General features: G+C 36.9%; 1 protein-coding gene across 4 annotated transcripts in view; it reads right to left on the reverse strand.

Moving 5' to 3' along the window:
- Positions 1-583: 583 nt before the first annotated feature.
- The window catches only part of IL31RA (interleukin 31 receptor A), a 42,249-nt gene continuing 19,079 nt past the window's right edge, over positions 584-23,753 (reverse strand). For all 4 annotated transcript variants that reach the window (XM_020584301.2, XM_020584300.2, XM_019283432.3 and 1 more), the window contains 13 exons: positions 22,947-23,067; positions 21,336-21,502; positions 20,067-20,218; positions 16,644-16,809; positions 15,953-16,035; positions 15,196-15,412; positions 13,821-14,003; positions 11,011-11,112; positions 9,455-9,601; positions 7,373-7,513; positions 6,101-6,194; positions 4,484-4,562; positions 584-3,657 (listed from right to left, as the gene is read on the reverse strand). In XM_020584301.2, coding sequence (XP_020439890.2) covers positions 3,058-3,657; positions 4,484-4,562; positions 6,101-6,194; positions 7,373-7,513; positions 9,455-9,601; positions 11,011-11,112; positions 13,821-14,003; positions 15,196-15,412; positions 15,953-16,035; positions 16,644-16,809; positions 20,067-20,218; positions 21,336-21,502; positions 22,947-23,067 — 2,252 coding nt within the window. In that variant the 3' untranslated portion in view covers positions 584-3,057. The remainder of the gene's footprint in view (positions 3,658-4,483; positions 4,563-6,100; positions 6,195-7,372; positions 7,514-9,454; positions 9,602-11,010; positions 11,113-13,820; positions 14,004-15,195; positions 15,413-15,952; positions 16,036-16,643; positions 16,810-20,066; positions 20,219-21,335; positions 21,503-22,946; positions 23,068-23,753) is intronic.

Here is a 23,753-nt window from a genome sequence, read left to right on the forward strand (position 1 = left end):
GCCATTGGCCTTCTTGGCCACCTGGGCACACCCTGGCTCATGTTCAGCTGCTGTCACCAGCACCCCAGGTCCTTTTCCATTGGGCAGCTTTCCAGCCACTCTGTCCCAAGGCTGTAGTGCTGCCTGGGGTAGTGTGCCCAGAGAAGCTGACTTTAGTCACAGGGCAGATTGTGGTGGTGCATCCCACGCTCCCCCACCAGCCACACTATTATCTGAGAAATGCTCATTAAGCCTCAGCCTTGACAAACAGCATCTGGGCTGAGCTTCTCTTCATGTACTCAGAATCACTGTCTGCTCCCAGGAATTAGTGCTGTCCAGTAAGTACCTGGTTTTTAACAAACTGACTTGGAAACTTATTTTTCTTGCCTGAATAACAACCCAAGTGAAATAATATTTTTGACATTCAAGGAAAGTTACCGACTCAAACTGCGGCCACAGAAAATTATTATGACTAAAGCCCATTCTCTTATGGCCCTATAAACAGCAGTCCAAAGTGAGACCTATTCTATGTGAATATGAAAAGATAAAATATCTAAATGGTATATTTAGTATAAATCAATAAAAAAAATTTTTACATGTTTTCTCAGTTTTAATTTTTTAATGGTTCACAGCGTTCGTTTGAAAGACAAACTGTAGAAGGTAAGGAAGAGTACAACTCCCAATGCAAAAAAAACCAAGTGCAAGAAGCTTTCATTCCAAAGCATGTGCAAAAGGCAGCCTTACTTTCTGGAATGTATTGAGCCCACTTCTTGCATTTTGCTTTTTCAGAGAAAATAATGAGCAAGGGAAACAGAAAAATGAGGAGAGAAAAGCAGAGTATCAATAGGGAAGGAAATAAAATGGGATAAAAAAGAAGGATATACTTACCCTCCAGAAGCTAAGAGTTGTTACAAGGATAACCTACCAAAGGATAACCACCAAGCAAGAACCTCCCCTTTCTAATGGTTTCTAAATGTTGCATTATTTTCACTTTTTACCTGTATCAAACATGCAACTCAGAATATGCAGCTTTCATATGGCTGCTAAAAAATTCCTAGAAAGGCCCACAATATCTCTACATCTGTTTATTTTTATATATTGTGCTATTAAAACAAATACTGAGATATAAGGGGAAAAAATGCTGTGATGGAATCAGTGAGTTCTGAGCCTAGGGAAACAACAATGTAGCTGTACGTGAGAAGTCTAGAACCAACTGAAGCAGCGGAAAAAAGCAGTGACCTAACCAAAGCTTTGTCCCAGTTTCAGAGTATGACTTACCTAGGTGAGCAAGGGCTTATAAGAGCATACGTACATGCACTTTGGCTTAGAGCACTGTGGTTGCAAAAGTGATCCAACAAACACAAGAGGTGGAAATCATTGTTGCTGGATAAGGAACATTTGCAGAAATTGTTTTCCCATTCTTTCTTGCCAACTAGAGGAACATTGTTCTAAGTTAAAGCAGCTTCCAAACTATAGAAAAAGATCCTAAATGCAAAACTTTACACTGTTTTCCCCAACACAATGCAAGTAATAGCCAATGCATCCAAGGAAAGGCTCAGCCTCCTCATTCATGCCAGATAATATATTTTCCATTCATCCACTTTCTTCCTGCACAGAAAAGAAAGGCTTTCTATTCCTATTCACATTTGTCTCTCATTTTCTATCCCCATAACTCCTGTATCTTTTTTTACCCTGGAAGAAATCTGCAGTTGTGCAAACTACAGTCTTGTGCAAACAAGACTGATGACATCAAGCCTCTAAATACTGTAAAAATAGTTCAAAGTCTTAAAATTACCATATCCCCAATACGTGTCATACTGAACACCCCCTTCTAACACAGTTTACTTAGACTCTCCATCTTTTTAAACCTGTTATTTAACAGAATAAGTATTTCAGTAAGTTTCACAATGGTCTCTTTCTTGTTAAAAAATTAGTATAATCGAATGCTTTACTGCTTAATTGCTGATTTGTAAAATGGAAACTGCAATTAGATTTATGACTTAACAAAATCATAAAACAAATGACAAAACGTATATCCTTCATGTATAAATACTTAATCCTAAATCAACTACCAGAGAGAATCTGGGAAGATTTTATAGACTTAGTGTTTTTTCATTACCTCCCTGAAAAATAACTTCCTAACTCAGTGCTTATTCCAGCACAAGATGACATAGTTAGTTGCTTTTTTTTTTTTCAGCTCAAAATATCAAAATCTCAACTGGGAAACACAGTTTTAAACTGAAGCAAATTAGAAGCACAGGGACAAGAAGATAAGAAGTTATCCTTCAGTAAGCAGTTTTAAAAGGCAGGAAACAAACAGGAGAAACAAAAGCAGGCAGCACAAAATGCTGATGACAATTAAAAACATGAGAAGGGAAAGGAAGCAACATAGCCAGCATAACACATTTTCCAAAATGCAGATAACATAACAAATATACTGTCATTAAAGACAGGAAACTATAACCCTAACTATTAATTCAAGAGTCAGGATACAAAAAGACAACTACTGAAATCTACAAAATACTTGTAAAACAAGAGGAACATGATATATAAAACCAGACAAAAAAACAATCAAGGGAAATAATAACAGGAAAGTAGTTCTGTTTCGTGTAACTGAAGGAGGGATTCGGCAGTTTCCAACTCCGTTCAAGTCCGCCCATGTTTCCCCAGCAGAGCTGAGCCTTGGGAACTGGTTGTGTGGGGAGAAATAGACGAGCTACTTGCACTGCTGGATGCTTCTGCAGCAAATACCAGTTTCTTTTAGCAGGCTGATACAGGAGAACTAAGAAGAAATAACAAAAGCCATTTCTTTTGCCTCACTATGAACATGTCTGGTAAAAATAAAACCAAAACAAAATAAAAAAAAAAAAAAAAAAAAACAAAAAACCCAAACATCCACATTGAAAGTGAACTCTGACATGTACACACACACTGAAAAAAATTACTTCACAGCTATTTGAAGGAAGAGGGTGTTCCCATCCAAATTAACTGATATCAGCCACGTTAGAACATATGAATGCCAATGAGCAGCAGTGCCAAGGGATCTCTCACAGGATTTTACAATGGAGTTTTCTCACACTACTGAGCTTTGGCCACCCTGAATATGTCCAATGTTACGTAGGATTGTCCTGGAACACTTGGTTGAAAAGGAGGTAAGACACTTGACTGACTTTTGCATTCATCCAAACTGCTTTCTGGGAAGCTCTCAGAAACAAGAAATTCCCTTGTTTTAACAGAATTTTTAAGGTATGGATTGAACAGTGCTTCTTCATTGAAATCTTCCAGCTTTAAAACTTCTTCACTATCATTTTCTTCATTTTTAATTGGATTCTGTTGGGATCCACACAAATCATTTGCCAGCATCTCTATGGGTTGGACTTCCTTCACTGGTACTGAAGCTGAATGCATTTGGCTTCTGGTAAATTGATCAGTAATTATGTAAGTCATAGATGGTGAAAAACATTTAGCAAGTTCATTTTCTTCATTATTCGGTATCTTTTCATCTCTGTTAGTTATGCCTTTTGTATTAGTATCAGTACATTCAGAAACATGGTTTTCATAGTTTATTAGTAGTGATCCTTCCTGACTTTCTTCAGGAAAACAGTATTCCAAAACATTTATGTCTTCGAAGTCCACAGTTTTAGTCTCAGATGACACTCTCTTCAAAAATGAATTATTCTGTCAATGCAAAGAGATATACTGGAGAGTTATAAAGGTATAGATAAAGTATCAGTTTATTTTTGGATAAGTAAATTATTGCTATTTGAGCTCTGACTCAATTTCAGACATGCACTAGAAAAGAGTTCACATGCATTTCAGACAGGATGCAGTTACATGTGAATGAGTACTAAAAAAGGCAATGTTATTCTGTCCATTTGCTAAACACTTTCATATTAGGTTTTCTGTGCTTAATGAAATAGCAAGTTTCAATGAAGGTTCAGAATCAGGTTTGGATTGTGTCCATCTAGTCTAATCAGACATTTTTGAGAAAAAAGTTTAAATCCCATTATCCACAGATTATACTTTCTGCATAAACCTGATCAACTCATCTCCATTCAAATAAACATCAAAACTTTAATACGGATTAAATATTCAACAAATAAAAGACAGAAGTGTTAATACAATCATATACCAAATCTTACTATATATGTTGCAATAAATTTTTTGTGGAGAAGGGAGGAGGTATACAGATGTGGAAATCTGATGTAGTAGACTCAATAGCCTGTGCAAATTTAATTTACTTTACTAAATGAACCATGTCCACCAGCCACTTTTTCACTTCAAAACATTATTTCTCAATATCTTATAAGAACTAGATGAATATACTTTATGAAGATGCATCTTCTCTATTGTTTTGGAATACTACAAAGAGCATTTTGTAGCACTTAAAAAGAAGAATAAAATTCAGTATGGGGAGGGTTTAATTCATAAAATGACTCCCAGAAAAAGATTTCTTTTCTCTCCATTTTACCCCTTCTTTAATGCATAAAATTGCAACTATTACCATAGATGAAGCAAGAGGCCATTCCACTGCAAGGCTCTCTTCAGGATTTGGTATATCAGGCCAGCAAACCTTTTTAAGCCTATAATTGAGAATGGAATTTTAGCCACATTATGAAAGAAATAGATTATTAAAAATAAAACTAACAAATCACCAGAAATTCCAGATACTGCTAAACTATCAAACTTTCACAAAGGAAGTCTTTTCTATATCAACACAATGCTTTTCAATAAAATTGTTTCCCCATACATGGATTTTTATTACAAAAGATCTCAACAAGATCTCTTGGGTTACAGAGACATTGCAGAAAAACTACTAATTCACAAAAGCAATTTTTTATTATATTATATATTATGTATTATTATATAATATTATCCAATTAAAGAGTATATTAAATAAGAGCATGCCAAAATAAGACTGTATACAAACTGTTGTGATCGTGTTTCAGGGTGTTTCTTCAGTGAAAAGCCACCTCAGGTGACCTTTGCTCAAGGAAAGTGTCCCTAGCACTACACCACATTAGACCTACGCTGAGTTCCTAAATTAACAGCAGTTAATGATGCTCACTCATTGAATCACTTACTGACACTGGGTAGAGATGTAAGGGAATGAAAACCAGTCCTTAGCTTGACTTTTCACATGGCAATTTGATCTACACAGGAACAAACGTTCTACTGCATCTCAAAGTATTATTCAGAATAAAAAAATAGTTTTTACTATTGTAAAAGTTCAGAAAGCTCAACACAGATGAAGATGTAAAAGGGATGGAAATTATTGCTTCAGCTGTACTTATTAGCTGATGCTTCACTTGACAACAATATTGGTTCCAACAGCTTAGAATGCCCCAAAATCGTTCAACTTTTTAACCTTCTCATCAGCCAAAAAACCCAGTCACTTTTCTTGTGAAAAAAAAGCATATTTTATAACCTTAAAAAAAACTCATTGTCATCTTTGGGATATGCTCAGAGAAAGCAATTTAAAATCTGTCAGGTGACAACTGTGACAGCAGATGAAAGGATTATGAATAATGAATGGATATGGATCCATACTCAAGGATGAAGCATCCAAATGTTTTCACACAATGTCATTTGTAAGTTTTTTCATTACTCACTCCTTTGCAGCTCACAGGCCGCATCACAAACCAACAAGAGTCATATTATTATGGGTAAGATAAGCAATAGGAACTATGTGAAATATGTCCAAGTACCATCCTAGGATATTAAAAGTGTCTAGAAAGTTTTATTTCTTAGCATTCTTAATTTTCAGAAACTGGCTTGAAGTTTGCTCCCCTCACTTAAATGACCATGGAACTGCAAATGGCACATATACAGCATTTTACATAAAACTATGTAGGTGATATGTAAATCTGTTTCTCTTACTTATTTTGTTTTCATTTATTAAACTTCCTAAAATTAGTATTTATTTTTGGGCTATAGCACATAAACTGCCGTTAAAGTATAACCTGTACACTTTATTTGTTGCTCCAATTGCTTGTTTTCTATTTTGACATTGGTTTTGACATTGACAATAAAAGCATTTATAAAATAATTAAAAATTCCCATTTTACAAGTTAATTTTAAGTGGTTGCATTGAGTTTTAGACAGTAGAAAATGTACTCACGCATGTTTTTTCAAAATGCACGTTATCCAAAGGCCTATCAGACAAAACATGCTTATCCCAACTGGTATAGCAATAAAAAAGACATCTTCTTTATCTTTAGACAAAAACAAACAAAAACCAAAACACCAATTAGTCCACAGGTGTTTGTCATTTCTTCAGGTATTCCCTTAAGACAGTTAATTTTTAACATCCAAGTCACTCAATTAGCACAATTCTAAAGAGTTCTGTCAAAACTAGCCAAAATTACTCAGAATACTGTAGGATATCCATTGTATGATGAGTCAAAAGATGAGTATTTTGAATTCAACAAGCCACTGTTACTGAGCCAGAAAATCAGTTCACAATGAGACTTTGCAGGATGTTTCAGAGACAGATTTATCGCATTTAAAAATTTCCTTTACTTAATAGAATCACACAGTAATTTAGCTTGGAGGGGATATCTGTAAATCACTTCATGCAACATTTCAATTAGATCAGGCTGCTTAGGGCCATAACATGCCAACCTTTGAAAGGAGTCTAGGATGAAAACTACCACCTCTTGGTCACCTGTTATTTTACACTCACCTAAATCTGCTGGTCAGTGCCACTTCCACCAGTTACAAAAAGATAAATTGCAAATTAAGTTCAGGAGATAGATTTTAAATCCCAAAAAATACAGTTACTCTGACTGAAACATTGTACAAATTTCTGAGCTAGCTTCCATGTACCAGAGTACCAGAGGTATTTAGGAATGTACTGAGAACATTCTTCCAGAAGTTGAAATGAGGAAATGTCTGACCTTCTGATCTGCTGCCATTATATCAACTTCCTTGTGAAATCTGGCTAAAACAAATAGTAAGAGACAGGAAAAGGTATTTCCCTACATACTCACTGGCCACAACCTCTGCACTCATTTATTAGGTGCAACACAACGTGTGCTTACTGTAAATCTCTCAGATGGAAAAGTCTACTTTTTAATGAACCATCCCATCCCATAGCTGATAGCATACACACCACTGCTTCCACAAGCAACCATAGTACTCCACAGCTTTACTGACAAGAAAATAAAGATTTTTGGGGTTGACTTCCAATTATGAGCTCTTTTTTTAGTCTGTGAGATGGTTAGTGAAATTAAGTTGAATTCAACTACTGTTGCCAATTCTTCCTTGTTTTGTTCAACACTACTTAAAAAAGAAATAGAAGTTAACAAATGCCTAAACAAAAATGTCCTGTAATTCTTATTCCCACACCCATTTTTTGAAATAGTAATAACTAGCCTGGATTACTACTTACCCAATTTCAAAGTCTTGAAGGTTTTTGGCTCTCCAATGGTTCCACCAGCTCCGTTGCTTGCCATGATATTAACAGTATATTCTGTATTAGCCTGTAAAGACTTCAGTCTGTATTGCAGAACATCAGAGTTCACTGTTTCGTCTTTTTAGGAGAATATTTATGTCAGTAAACACACAAAAGACATGTTATATCAGGGAGCTGTACACTTATTTAGCAACTTCTACAATAATAGATCACAAACTATTTTAAAGGTAAGTTGAAATACAAAGCAATCTCACCAGTCCTTTTAAAGAGAAAAACGAAATCATTAAACTATCAACACTTCTTAAAAGTTTGAGGCAAAAACCTGAACCATTATGTATTTGCTTTTAAAAATAAATACAAATATTTTTTCTAGTATTAAAGATAGGTGAATTATGATCTTCTGCAGTTTATCACTGAAATCAGTGCTTTGAGAACTTTATTTCCTCAAAGCAGTTGGCCCAGAAATTAGGAACTTCAAATAGTTTCTGTAGCTTGTGAAATTCAACTATATTTCTACTACATGCAGTTAGACACGTATCATGCAAAAGAATGCCATCTATAAGCACTGGGATACCACCCCAACAAAGTCAAAGGAAAGCCAAAATCAACAGGTATTTTTTTTCCAAGTTTAAAAATGCTTTTATGAACAGAACTCAGTGTTTCCAATACATTGAAATTAGTGTAACATGCTTCATCTTTACATTTTTTTAAGCAGGGCATGTATCCTATCATCCCTATGCCTACTAACAATACCAAATGGATCTTCATATTAGAAATTACAGGCACTAAAATATTTTCTGGTGCATAAAGTCAAGGTCAACTCCTTTCATCAGTCAGTTCTGCCAAGAAACACCCAGGAAATAGTTATGCTGCAATATGCCCCAAGTTAAAATAAACTGACTTTCTCTTAAGGCTGGGAAAGTGAAGTTCTAGTGTTAAAAGGCCATCAGCAAAGTCACCTAGGCACACACCCCATGTTCTACTCTTATCAAGAACACATGACATCAGAGAAGCCTCAGAAAACATCAGTACAGCATGTTTTTCCATTTAAATTTAACTCCCTTGCATTGGTATTTACAACTAATTTTCTAAAGAAAATAATCTGAAGTCCTAAAAAGGACACAGCCTGCTTTACATTACAAGTAATATGGAGAAATATGGGCCTGTAACATGTCTCACGGATGACCCTACACAAAGCAGTCAGCATTAAATTACTCAGAAACCAACATGGTAGGAAAAATTACATGCAGAAGACTAAATGTGATAGAAATAATAAGCTTTCTCTTTCACATTTAAAAATTACCAGGAATACTCTTGCCCTGGGTCCGAATGGATATCCGTAAGAAACAAGCATCACAAGATTTTTAAGTTTGCAAACTTTGAAAAGAGATTGTATTAGGTGCCTGATAACAATGATGTCTAAAAAAGGGAGGAAAAAAACAAACTCTGAAGCACTGAATGATCCAACAGCATTCTTCATAAACTATACAGGAAGAAGAGTTTAGGTCACCCCAACACTTTTCATGAAAGCTTCTGCTGAGATTTAAACTAAATAAGTTTTGAACAGATACCATTACAATGCCAGATTGTTTGGACACTATTCCTGAGGTAGAGGTTAGGAATATGCTCAAATTTATGCTATCAGCCTCCAGACCAGAAAAGCAATGGCAAGCACAGAAAATCAAACACTTCTGAAGGAACTGATCTAAAAACTATGTCCAAAGAAACTATTTCTTGGCAGCTTCCTATTTTCTTCTATAAAATTATTATATATAAAATTTTATATAAAAATATAAAATTGACAGTAAAAATATTTTAACAGAAAATTTCCACCATACTTTTCCAGAAACTGAAGGCAAATCCTTCCAAGGACATGCATGAAACTCACTGAACCCTCACGATCTGTGACTTTACATAGAATCTATGACTCTCCAATATACTTAACTCCTCTACTCCTGTCATGACCTTTGCCATTGACTTCAAAGGTGTGTCAAGATGGAAGAGAGACTGAAAATTTCATAACCCTGTTGAAAGCACTGTTGCTTAATGTATACTTACTCAATTCTTTTCCATCTTCGGGTTTATAGAATATCGTATAGTTAGTGATAAATCCGTTTCTTTTATCCTTTGGAATCTCATTCCACTTTATTGTAACTTCATTTTTCCCCACAAAGCCTGTATCAGCCAGAGGTCCTTCTGATGGCTCTACAGAGAAGCATTATAAGATAGGAAAAGTAGTAAAATAGTCAAGGTACCACAATGTTATCTGCCCCTGTTATTTCACATGTACCAGTAACATTAGGGGAAACATAAGCATGAGAAAATACGTAACCGCAGTGCTCTGACATAGTCCTTAACTTTTCTCACCCTCCTTAGTGTGGGAATTCTTCTGATTAAACTTCCCCTCATCTATTCTGGAATTTGCATAGTTCTAGGTGTTACTGTATTCAAATATCCTGAGATCATTAAAAGGCTCTATTGTTATAACATCAGAGAGAGATCAAAAGTATCCTTTGTGCACTCATGGGGGGACTCAGGTGCAAGGCCACTGCTGATGCAGGAGGTCTCTAGCTGAGCTGGGATTCAGATGACATCTCCAGCACCCCCAGCATCCTCAGCCTTGCCCGTCACACTAAAGAAAGCCTTTCTACTGACACAATACCACCTCAGACATATTCCTCATCACTTTGAAGAGTTCTCTGTGTTCCAGTTTAAAAAAAACACCTTACTTCCCTTTCTCTAACAACCTTGAGTGTTGTCACAGCTACCTATAACCAGGAAGGCACTCAAAACACATTCTAACTTTGCTAGTAATTATTACTCAAATAAAAAATACTCCATTGCCATCCCCCAGTAATTAATGCTCTTTAGTGGTGCACTGTAGTATGTCTGCATGCCCATTTACATAGACCTATTTATGCCCACACACAAATCAACATTTTCACATGGAATCTTAAAATTACTGGTAAGCTGCATTCTTATAAATGGCTGTATAAATCACTGAATTCACATTAAACTTATACAAAAAAAGAAACTTTACCCCTTCCCCTGCAAAACACTACTTCATCCACAGTTTCTCTACAATTACAAATGTTGTGTCTTCTTATCATTTTTTATGTGCAGGACTGCAAATATTTTATTACATTATAAAATATAACAACAAAGTATTAAAAAAGTAAGCTTCTCAAACCATACATTTTATTTTATGAGTAGAGTTTACTCATATATTAAGACTGAAAAATGTAGTCAAGCATTAAAATCAAGTATAATTGTATATCTAAGTGAGCTGTAACACTGAAGAGATAGCTAGTTTAAAAAACTCTTTCATGTTTGGAGCTATACTCTTTCCAAGTGCTTTGTATACAATATGTAAACTTCACAAAAAATTAGTGGGTGTAAGCAGCAATGTACTTGTATCACAAGAGGAATACTTTCTTATAAACCAATTCTGTGGCTGAACAGAACAGAAATCAGGAACCCTGAAACCTAGGGGTTTTTCCACCATCTTCATCTCTCTTTCAAATAATCATAGTACCAAATCACTCAAAGATAATACATCCTGAGAAACAGACTACAACACATCTTTCACAACATGATTACTTTAAAATACCTACTTTTTTCTTGAGCATAGAATTGTGCGTAAGATGGAGCTGCTACGTTATTTCCATAAAGAGGATACACTGAGATGTTATAGCATATAAACGGTTTAAAGTTTTCTGTGAAGGAAAGAAAAGAATATTTACATACAATCTCTGTGTGACATTAATACAATGAAAACAGACTAAATCACAAGGGAATTCTAAACATACAGTTACCGACTACTCAACTCTTTAGCAAGCACAATATGCAATTATTGACTTGAATGCTCATTACTGCCTTTAACACATTTAGTTAAAAGTAGTATTTGTAATAGCACATGGTTTCTGACTCATTTTTCACTAGAAATACTTTGAATGGGTAATAATACTCCAGTTTCATACAACTTCTCTACATGAATCCACTTGCTCATCTCGAAACAGTCTATGGTTTTGGAGAAAGTCTCTATCTTCAAATAACTGGTATGACATTACACTTAAAGGTAGTATTTTTGATTTCACATATCTTTATGTTTACTGCTCCACAAGAGACAGTTTTGTCTCATGCATCAAACAGATTAAAAAGCAGTGGGGTCCCAGCTCTTAACACTTAGGACCTGAGGGAATGGCAAGTAGCTGTGTCAGGGGAGATTTAGGCTGGATATCAGGAAAATGCTCTTCGCCCAGAGGGTGGCTGGGCACTGGATCAGGCTCTCCAGGGAAGTGGTCACAGCACCGAGACTGACAGAGTTCAAGAAGTGTTTGGACAATGCTCTCAGGCACATGGTGTAATTGCTGGGGTGTCCAGTGCAGGGCCAGGAGATGGACTTCAGTGATCCTTCTGGGCCACTTATAACTCAGAATATTCCATTATTCTATTATTTCTACACTGATTTTCCAGTTATGCCAACTGCAGATCTACTTTTAACCAGCCTGACTCAAGGGTACAATTGTCCCAAGTGAGATCTCTCCAGTAGAATTTTATGTTTCAAGACAGTTCAAGCTATGTAATCAACAGGGTTTGTACCCACTATTTACAACAGCTCCCATCGACCCTGAGAGGACGTATCTGTAGCTTTACATTCCCTGGCATGAAACTGGCTTCCTAGGTCACTCCTCTCAAGTTCTGCAGCTTGCGAATAATGGCTATCAACAGATCCCTGCATTATATCAGCTTTCTGCTGCTCTTTCAGTCCCTTACACCTATTGCAGTGCAGCAAGAGTTACGGTGGCCATCATATACACATTACCCCATCTGGTTTTAGCTAGGTTAATTTTCCTCCCAGTGGCTGCTGTGGGCCTGTGTTTTGGATTTGTGCTGAACACAGGGTTGCTAGTACAGAGTTATTTTTGCTATTGCTGAGCAGGGCTCACACAGAGCCAAGGCCTCTTCTGCTTCTCATACTGCCTCACTGGTGAGGGGGCTGGGGGTGCACGGGAGGTTGGGAGGAGACACAGCTGGGACAGGTGACCCCAACTGACCAGAGGGATATTCCAGAACATGTGACATCACACTCAGCATATAAAATGGGGGAAGAAGAAGGAATGGGGGGACATTTGGAGTGATGGTGTTGGCCTTCCCAAGTCATTGCTACATGTGATGGGGCCCTGCTCTCCTGGAGATGGCTGAACAACTGCCTGCCCATGGGAAGCAGTGAATTAATTCCTTGTTTGCTTTGCCTGTGTGTGGGGCTTTTTTTTTCCCTATTACACTGTCTGAACCACAACCCACGAGTTCTCCTGCTTTTACCCTGCTGATTCTCTCCCTGATCTCACTCAGTAAGCGAGCAGCTGCCTAGGTTTGGCTGCTGGCTGGGGTTAAACCACAGCCATCCTTTTTGGGGAGCCAGGCAGGAGTCGAACCATTGAAATGATGACAGATTTGATTGGTATGTACTAGACTGAACTCATAGCTGTTAGTGCTGTTCAGCTAGTGTTAAGCAGGTTCCTGTGCTTGCTATGGGGCTCGCTTGCTTGACTGGATATTAGAGTCTAGTGCTAGTTAGTGGCTGCTTTTTGCTTTTGCTGTTTGCTGTAGTGATGCACTGCTTAACTGATTTGTGCCTGAGAACATTTTGATAACAGCCATGGGGATGTGCCTGGGCTGGCCAGGGCAGTGCTGCTGTTTCTGTGCTGATGTTCTCAACAGGCTGGAACTCCAGTGTGAACTTGAGTTGAAGGGACTGTGATGTGTGAATGAGTCCACAATGGAGAATCCACCTGAAGCCTGTGGAGGATCCCACACTGGAGCACGTGGAGAACGTGCCCTCACAGGGGAGCCACACTGGAGCAGTTTGTGAATAACTGCAGCCATGCCAGAGAAGTTCAGTGAGGACTGTCTCCTGTGGGTGGGAACCCATGCTGGAACAGGGGATGTAAAGATTCCTTTGCCACCTGTAGTGAAGATCATGGTGAAGCAGGCCATCCCCCTGCCGCCCATGGAGGACTATGACGTTCTCTCTCTAAAACACATGAAGGAGCATGACCTTCTCCCATATTCAAATTCTTTTTAGTTCTAGATTTCTCTGCTAAAAGAGTCACATCACTGACATCAGTCACAGGCCTCCCTACTGGGATAAGATCAAGCCATGGAACTGCTTTAACACAAAATTGGTAGCCTAATCTTATATGGGATCAAACACTACACCTTGTACACTGCATGAAAATTTGAAAGATTAAAAAAAGCTATTACATTACCTGCAGAGATTTCAGTAAAACATGCAATAATACTGTTATGTTTAAAATGGTCTGAGGAAAGCTACATGAGTTCATCCTTGTTTGTTCTTTCCAATCTACCTATAAATATATGTACATCTGTACATTGTTACAGCTGTAACTGATAAACATACTTTTGTTATTTTTCCACTTTGTAGAATTCGATACATATTGCCATGATCTACCAAAAGGGTCCATCTCTGATTCCTCATACCACTCAACCACGTATTTGGCTGGTTCTGGTTCAGAGGTTTTCCACTGCACAACCACTTCTTCATTTGTTGTAGAGGTTGTTACTGTTTCAATCACCTGAAAGGCTAAAAATTTAACAGAAAGTATCAGCAATTCTGTCTTCATAAACACCTGAAAAACACATACAGAATTCAAGAACCAGTCTCTCTTTTAGAATCCAAATTTCATAGTGTGTAAAATTTTATAAACCAAGTTACTACCAATTTTGCAGGTAGCTCATAAGCAATTTTGATTGAGATGACAAAGGTAATAGGAGAACAATAAGGCAAGTCAGCAAGGTCATGAATGACACTGAAGCAGAAGTGAACCATCAGCCTGCAGAATAGAAGTAATGAAAGTCTGAGTGAAAACCCAACCTGGCAAAGCAGAGGCAAAAAAGACCTGACAAAGCAGAGGAAAAAAAGAAATGTGTTTGGTGGGAGGAAAGCATATTACAGCATGGAAAAATCAGAAAAAATCTATGGTGAGATACAAAAGTGGATAGGGAGGTAGTAAGCAAACTCTAGCACAAAATTACATCAAATCTACGTATCCAGTCTTCTGATGAGAAATGAAATTTGATTGAGCAATTCCAGGGGAACATTAGCACTTACATCATGAACAAGTGATGTAGAGGTGATTCAAGTGTGTCAAATACAGTCTCTCTGCCAGATCATAGCAGGTAGCAGGATGTTGCAATGCAAGGCTCAAAGCAGTATCAGAATTAAACGAAAGAGCCAAAGAGCAACTCTTGTGCTAGAGCAGACCAGCTTCCTAACCCAGGCAGTGGGTGGGATGGGTACTCTGGGAATGCTTATGAAATAAGATTAAACACAAGGCTTCTCTCTCTGCTTCCACTAACACAACTTAGAGACTTCTATTTATCATATCTTTGAATTACGTTGTTAAATACTCTGCACTAGTACCCTGTGGTAACCAGGTATTATGAGCTAACAAAGGGAGCATTCCATAAATTTATTTGGGAGGTGCAAAGTTAGAGAAAAAACTAAACCGACCAAAAAACCCCTCAGAAAGTAATACAATAGAAATGCAGTAAGACATCATAAAGTATTCATATCTTAACAATTGTATCTCAAAACAAAACCCCCAACAATAATTGTCTGTAACAGTTACATGATGCATGATGGCAAAATATACATAGATACTTATGACAGAAGCCCTTAGCACAGTTTTGCTTCCACTATATCAGAACTTAAACAGATGTAATGAAAACCACTTTTTCATTAATGAGAAAAATATGACATTGAGAAATCTTACTTTTTTCATCAGTGGATGGAATCCTCAAAATGGCTTCAGGAGACTCTCCAGCAGAGTTACAGGCAGTGACAGATACTATATGTGCCTCTTCATTTAAAAGTAAAGTGATTTTCTTTTCAGTAGAGTTGTCTGTCCTTTTAAGAGCAGTCTTTTTTTCTGGAAAATACTGTATTTTGTAGCCTAGAATTCTCCCAGAAGGTGGAAAGCTTTTTAATGGCTGTTAAAAAAATATACAGTAGTAAGTGTTTCACAGTGTTATTTGGACAAGCCAAAACATACGCTGCATTAAAGGCCAAATTACAAAACTATCATACTGTATTTAGAAAAGCAAGGTATTTTCTTCAGGCCCATCTTTAGGACAGACAGCCATGGCAATTTCCTTGACAGATTTCAAAAGTCAAATACTGAGATTTGAAATGCAAAAAGCCTTTGGACACTTTGCTAGAAGATTAAAGTGAATTTAAACACAGCTTTGGTAAAATGGATTGTTTAAATGCAGTTTAAGGACTTTCAATGAGATTTTCCAGTGATCTGAACACAATTAAATGCTCCCTTTTCCACACAGATTACAAAACTCCATTCATTTACCATTCACTAAACAAAAGCCTTTTCAATTCTCATTTAGTTCAGTGAGGGTTTTTTTCTGGTAACAGCAAATGCCTCTAGCAGTTATGTGTCCTACAACACTAAAATACTTAAACACAGTATCAGCGACAGGATACCAATACAATTATCAATTCACAAAAACTGTATATACCTTCCACATAAGATGTACAGATCTATTTTGAGATGAGTGTGAAGGCTCAATTACTCTCCACAAATCCACTTTTCCTGAAGGAGCTATTTAAAAACAAAAACAAATAACTTGCAATTTGTTGCTGTATTAAAAAGACAGTCTAATACGGTGAAAACAATCAAAAGGTTTCAAACATAGAGTCTAAGAGAAACTTACTGAAAGTAAGTTTTCTGTAGTGCTATGCCCTTTTTTTCCTAATCCCTAATTTAGTTAATTTCATAAGTTTCCCGCTGCTCACTTTTATTTGTTGTCCTAGAGTCTCCTAGAGGAGATTTTCTAGCCTTGTTTTATAACTGACATTTTAATTTCTCTACTTATAATTTATTTCATTGAACATATATGCTGCACTACTTTTCTGCTACTATCTTACTTTTCACTGTTAAATCTCCATCTACACTCTTAATTTTCCCTCTCTTCAGTCTGTCTATTCATGTTTTCTTCCTTAGCACTATGTTGCTTGAATCACTTTTCAAATCACCTGCACTACTTGCTCATCTTTCAGTTTAAATTCAAACAAAATACACATGTTCTGTTTAAGCAACGGGATTCTAAATTCAATAGATTGATAATATGCTGAAACACAGTTTTTCCCTACTAAATCCTAATGCCTCAAAGTGTAACAGAAGAAAACTATTACAGGTAGGTAGCTTACCTTTTTCTTCTGTGCTTCCTTTTTTTTCTCCACTCCATCCACTCCAAAATGCTGACCCATTATTGACACACTGAATGGCAACAGAATAGTCTGTGGAGTCCCACAGACCTGTGAGATTACATGACCCTGTTTTATTTTCTAGATTCAGTGAGACATTGACAAATTTCTGAAAAAAGGTACATGAGCAAAAATTATTTGATAAAAAATTACATGCAGATATATGACTTATTTTCTTAAAAAACCACAAAAGATGCAGTTTTTGTGTATCCCACCTCACTCCTCTGAAACTCAAGATTGCTTGTTTTATACTTCATTTTTCTGTGTAGGACCTTTGTTCTTCCTGTAAAACTCCAGGGTTTGAAAAACTTTATTCCAAACTAGGTCTGTACTGACTGACCTGTGGCTTGAACAGTGCGCAGCTCACATGTGATTCTAGAGCAGCTGTGCACAGGAGCTGCTGGAAGAATGCAGATCCCACTGGTGGGAAGCAACTGGTTATTGTTAAAGCCATTACTACAATAATGTCCCACAAGACCATCCTGGGGGAAGCAGTGATTCAAGAAGTTTGTGAGTCAGCTGGGTACTTGTTTCCTGTCTTTTATATCTTTCCTGAGTTACAGGGCCTTCTTGCTTTTAGCCATCCAACAGTGTGGCTGTGGGCTTTCCCAAAGATTATCAGCATAGGATTAAAATGAAAAGGCAAATGAAAAGTCAAAATTCTGGTACCAAGAGGTAAAAAATAAGATGAAGCCTGTAAGTGGTGAAGGAAAACAGGCATATGAGAAATAAATGATGCGGTATCTTTTCAGAAAAGTAATGACAATGTGAGTCATTTCTTTGTCTTAAAAGGAATCTCACTCACTTCAACACTTAGAATAACAGGGCTAAAACACAGTGAAGACATTCTTGGCTTCCACCAGTTGAAACTTCCAATGAAAAATGCATCAGTCTATAACAATACAAAATGCAGACACCCACTCGTATGAACACCATAATGGGAAGTGCACTGCCTAATGTAACTGGAGACTTTAGTCTGATCTGATCTCAAGAAACTCACTGTCAAAAAATAGCTGCTTCTATGAGAATGAATTCAGGACTCTCCAAACCACTGTCGGTAACAGACTCTACAACAAACATACAATAAAAAGGGCTCCAAAACTATTACCAGCCTGTGTCAGAATCTGACACAGAACTGGGGACACCTCATATTAAGTTTTAGTTATTTGCCAAAGGGCAGTTACCAGTACTGCATTATAATTAGAAACTTAGTATATGCAAGTACAAAAACAGATCACTTATTTTTCACTCAGTAAAAACAGTTCACACCAAACTATTTAGACTGGTTTGCTCAGATGACTTTAAAGGACAAGAAGATATTTGTCATTTGCTCAAACATTTTTTAGTTAGGTTTTTTTGGGGGTTGATGTTGGGGTTTTGTTTTGCATATATGTGCTGACAGAGAAACAGCTCCTATGTCTTTACTAATCATGGATAGCTACTGTTTTTTCCAGAATGTCTGTGGGAAAATGCAGGTGTGATCTGAGGAAGCAAATGGACACTGTATTTGATAGCAAAAAACCAGACAGGTGATTTCTAATGCAGGTGCTGAAAAACAGACACAATACACAATAAAGCTATAGACCTCCAAGAAGGTGAATGTTTTCAACATTTGGAAAGGACCTCATAGCATATAAGTGTCACAAGGACACCAGTGCCTTGACTCCGTGTGGGAAATGAAGTTGCAGGGAGCTCTCACAGAGAGCCCGCAGGTGCCGACAGAATACATAAACGACATTGTGCTTGAGCAGATAGAAACGGATACATGTTTCAATTTGCTGCCTTGGCAAAAACTGCCTGACTTAGAGCAATAAGCTTTTGCAAAACTAAAGCAAATGCAGTTTTGTAGTTTTGAAATAAATATTCCTTATACGAATAGAAATGTAGTAAAAATATACTTTATACAAGAAATAATAGTGATAAGTAAAAGAGTAAAGAATTTTGAGTTTAATAATAAGTTTAATAATAAAGTTTCCTAGAAAGTTAAGATGTATTAGTGTAAGCTTGTGCAATAGGCTATAATAGCAATATGTTTATTGGTTAAGAAAGTACACATTGTGGCAAATTATACAGTGTTGATTGGTACAAATGTGTAGCAAGCTTTGTGGCATTTGCTTATTGGCTAAAAAAGTTATAAAAAGCCTTGTAGAGATAGTGAGGCGGGCTGCTGCTTCTTCAGCAAGCTGCTGCTACCTCATTGAATTGCTGCTACCTGGCATCTGTACCTGCTGCAGCTGCCAGGCCTACGGCTTCTGCTATTGCTACTGTAACTACTGCCTTTGATATTGGAGATGCTGTTCGTAAGGACTCTGCTGTCTCACCCTTCAATAAGCATGAGACTGATTCAGCAATAAATCATCTCAGTGACATCTCGAGCATACTTTAATCCCAGGACAATCCTGGAAATCCTGACAACTCCGAAGGGATAAACATCTCAAACAGATCTTTTGGACAAATATTAGTTCCATTTCTAATACCCCAACCGGACCTGAGCCATCCTGCCCATCCAATCATCTCGAATATTGTATCATGAATCCAAGAACTAGTATGTCATATCTACAATAATGATGCTTGAGAATGTGAGAAGGATGCTAGCCAGAAACACCTTTAGTGTTAGAAACTCTTTTAGAGCTCTGAAGACTACCTTGATGAATTTTTCTCTCCCAAAATTATACATATAGTGCATAAAACAGTAAGATCAAGGTAGACATCTCAGTTCAATAAATTTAAAAAGACAATCCAATAAACTTGGCCAATTCTTTAATTTGGAAGAAGAAACAGTAAAACTATAAACACAATCCCTTCCATACTGAGGACCATAGAAATAGATCATCTGAAATATGCAAATACTGGGGTTTTTTACAACCATTCAAGTGTCAAAAAGACAAACTAAGAAAAATAACTTCTCTTACTTTCCATCCTGCAAAATTTGTATTTTCATTCACTTTAAAATAAATGTAACATTATTCCATCTTAATCAGATTTAAATACTGTGATTCTGAGTGAGTGCTGTTTTCACCACCAGAATGCAAGGGAAAAATAAAATATTGTGACTGACTGCCTGTGTAATCCCTTGGTCTAGGGTCATACCTCATCCTTTCACAGAATAATATTGAGAAGCATGGTACGTACCAAAACAGGTACTGACCAAAAGAAAGAGGACAATTAACCCTAGAAAACCAAACAGTGTTCTTAGGATCATGCATCTTAAGATCATGCACCCCTGATAACATTCCACTAAAAAAATAACAAGGTTATAATCACTATTTCAAACAACTTGTTGCTTTTTTTCTACTTAAATTCTTATAATATTAAGAAGTTAGTCAAAAAGAAACTGGCATTCAGAAGAAAAACGATGTAACTTACTGTAAAGTTTGAATACAAGTTTCTGTATTGAACCTGGCAAATTAAATGTTTTGAAGGGAAAATCTTCTCAGGCATTTTCCAGGTTACCGTAAGTAACTGCTTTATACCAGGGATTTTTTTAACTGAAAGTATTTCAGGAGGAGCAAATTTCTCTAGAATGAAGAAACAAAAACATTAAGAGAGCAAAACGCTTCTATAAAAGTTCAGAATTTCTGTCGGTGTGTGTTCCAAGAAGTTAAATCCTTATCTCAATAACACTCCCTATCAGAGTATTCATGTGATGATTTTTATTTTATAAACATAATTCTACATATAGGAAGTTATCTGTAAGAGATGCATAAATAACTGATTTAATTACATGGGACTTTGAACAACCTGGTCTAGGGGAAGGTGTCTCTGCCCACCCAAGCTTTTCTATGACTCTGTGATTCTGCTGTGAACCTGCCCTCAAATATACGTGCAGATGTCTTTCATTTGCATCAGGACTCAAAAATAGTACCCAGAGACAACAGCAAGGAAAACAAATGAAGCAGAGCTGGGATGCCAAAGGCAAGACTGAACTGCAAATGAGGAAACAATTCAGCTGAAAAAGATCTGAGGGGGTGAGAAGTGTAAAGAAGATGGCGGGAAAAGAATGGACTAGCAATGAGAAAAGACATACATGTCTGGCATAGAGAATGTGGAGAGTAATGAGGAGTCACAGCAGGTCTGAAAACAGGAATAAAGGATATGACTGATGACGAGTGCTGCAGCAAAAAGCAGTCAGTTTATAAGGGTTATTGATGAACTACACCACCAAAATGAACAGAAGAAAAGCACAGGACAGAGGGAGAAGAGGTACACAAGATATTATTACTGCTCCTGTGTGGAATTATTATTGCACATTAGAACAAGTGCATTTTTTTAACATTCCTAACCAGAATATAGAAAAGCAGAGTAAATGATGGGTGGCCCTTGAGAAATTATAATATCACTATTCATTTACAGCCAGGTGTTGTATTGATGCTTGGTAGCACTCAGAAATATTGAAGTACAGTCCGAGTACCAATTAGGTTGACAAAAGGTTTTAATATTCAGCCTTTAGCTTAAAACAATATTGTTGCAGTTAGATGTTTCACAGCATGAAAACAACACCCTGTCATTTTTCACCACCTCGCAGAAAGATCAAGAAACTGCTGAAAATTACTGCTGTAACACCAACCAGTTTGAAGAATTTTACATGGAAAGGTCATAAATAAAATCTTTATCACCTCTTTTTTAATTACCTACCTATTTTTATCAAAGGTATATGAATGCAGTCTGATGAAGAGCTACCCAAAACATTTTTAGCTTCCACCTGAAAACAAAAATCCCTATCATACGGAGTATTTGGATAAAAAAATGAACATGACTCTGTTGTATTCTGGCAGGAGCTGACTGTATTTGGAGAATTCATCCTAAAAAAGAGAAAAATAAAAGCAGTTAGAAACGAGAGGATTTTCTTACAATAATTCAAACAAATTGTTAGGGTATTATTTATATACCTTTGAGGTTGCAAGACTTTTTTACCAGTGAACATCTTTAGATGACATGTTTGTGTAAACGAATACTCTTTCCTAATTTCCCTGCTCCCTTGTACCAGTGCTTTTGTAGTCATATGCTAAACTCAGCTAGGGAGATATCTGGATTAAAACTAATGTTTAGATTTGGCTGGAAACAGTTCTGCAATCCAATTCACTCTGTGGTTAATAAAAAGTTTGTACTTATAGAGGAAGGAATAATACTGAAATGTGCTTTCAATGGCTGTTATAGCTTCTGGCTTCATAAACTCAGCTAAGTTATAAAATATAGAAACACCAGAAGTAGTAAGAAAGTCCCACATCAAAAAGGTGGAAGCCTAAAATGCCAAAGCTAAAATGGAGATAAAACTAAAGAGGTTTTCCTACCCTACAACTTAAATAAAAAATATAGTATGCACCAGTACAATATGAAAAAGCGCCCTCCAGAGTCTGAATTCCTTCCCATTATCAAGAATAACTTCAGGCATTTTGGAAATCTCTTCATGAAACAATATTACCTGGAGTCTTGGTTAGGCAGAAAAAGAACACTACTAGAAGCAGCACTATGAAGGACAGATTGACAAGTGCATCTGGGACAAATCTGTGCTATCTGAGATCTGCCTTGGAACAACACTGATTTCACCATTTTCACAGTCACTTATGAAAAAGCAAGCTCCTAACCAATATTTAAAATCTAACAGAAATTGAAAGAACCAAGTATCTGTGCTTCTCTGCTGAAAAGCATGAGACCACTTAATTTGTGAATAGAAATCCCCAAGCAATCCAAAAGGACAACTCCGGATTCTTTCACTGAAACCTCATGACTCCCAGGGTCCCTAGGTTAAATGCTACTGGAGTCAAGCAGAATACTGCAGTAAATCAGTGGCTTAATGAATTTTGACAGGGAATTTTTTAAAGCAGATGAGGAAGCAATCTTTTATACTCATTCAAAATGAGGATAGTTCATTACATAGAAAGTTTCTGGGAAACTCACCCATAAAATGCCTCCATTCTTCATCTGTGCATAAGGTCACTCAACTTCCAATTTTATTGGTAATGTTACTTCAAGGGAACAAGTGAATATCAGCTTTGATATAAATATTTCTCTACTGAATATTGGGTTGAGAATACTCATTTCCTTTATACAGCATACAAAAAAGATATCAGACTGTACTTTATCAGCAATTACCAACCCTGAATTAATCAATATTCACCGAGAAATGCCAAGACTCCAATCTCCATGATGATTTCAAGTTTTCTTTAAAAAGAAGTCAGGATGAGAGAGCAAGAGAGCTGGTTGTCACACCCCAGCAACCCAGTTCCCAGCATCTCTTGTACTTACAGTTTTCGGTAAAGAGTATAGTTTGTTGTAAAACTTGTTTCTCTTCCTGCATTCCAGGTACAGGTAAGGTTATCCTTATAGAAATAAATGCAGGAAATATTTTCTGGCCTGTCTGGACGAACTACAATGACAAAGGTTTAAAAAAAAAAAAAATTCAGTACAAATAAGTAATTTTAACATACACCTGATTTTGTTGGTCAAAAAGCAGATTATGGCAAACTTCATTCAGTGTCAGTCAGCACTTCGTTTTATCATTCTTCACTGCCCTGAGAACTCCTCACAAAACCAAAACGAAAGCCACTCTTTCTTATCCTGAGGAGACAACAAGATTTTCTCCAACCACTTCTCAGAAATACTTTACTAAGTGTGCCTAAAGGCAGTGACTCTTTAACTATCATGTATCAAACCACTGCATACACTGCCTTGAACATCTAAGTATACACACACACAGTCTCCCCCCTGCAACACACCTGTAGTTTAAGGTGAGTCCAGAAAGTAAGAGGAAAACAAAGAAACAGCAAAAGCAACCCCTCAAAAAAGGCATTCTCTGACAGATAAAACTCCTTTTGGTTATCTCCCAGATTATCTAATTGTTCACGCTATGAAAAACCCGAATCTGAGAAACCTGCACAACCTCAAGAGTGCAGAAGACAAGTTCCTGGGAAACAGATCTACGTGACTAAGTGATCTCAAAGAGATCACTAATTCTGGGCTCTCTTTATCTTATAAGCAAGATAGCACAAAGGAAACAATCTTCTGCAATCTCTATAGTCTTCCTCTATAGTCTGAAGTCATCCATAAAAATGT

This window comes from Corvus cornix, chromosome Z (genome assembly GCF_000738735.6).
Source record: "Corvus cornix cornix isolate S_Up_H32 chromosome Z, ASM73873v5, whole genome shotgun sequence".
Lineage (NCBI taxonomy): Eukaryota > Metazoa > Chordata > Aves > Passeriformes > Corvidae > Corvus > Corvus cornix.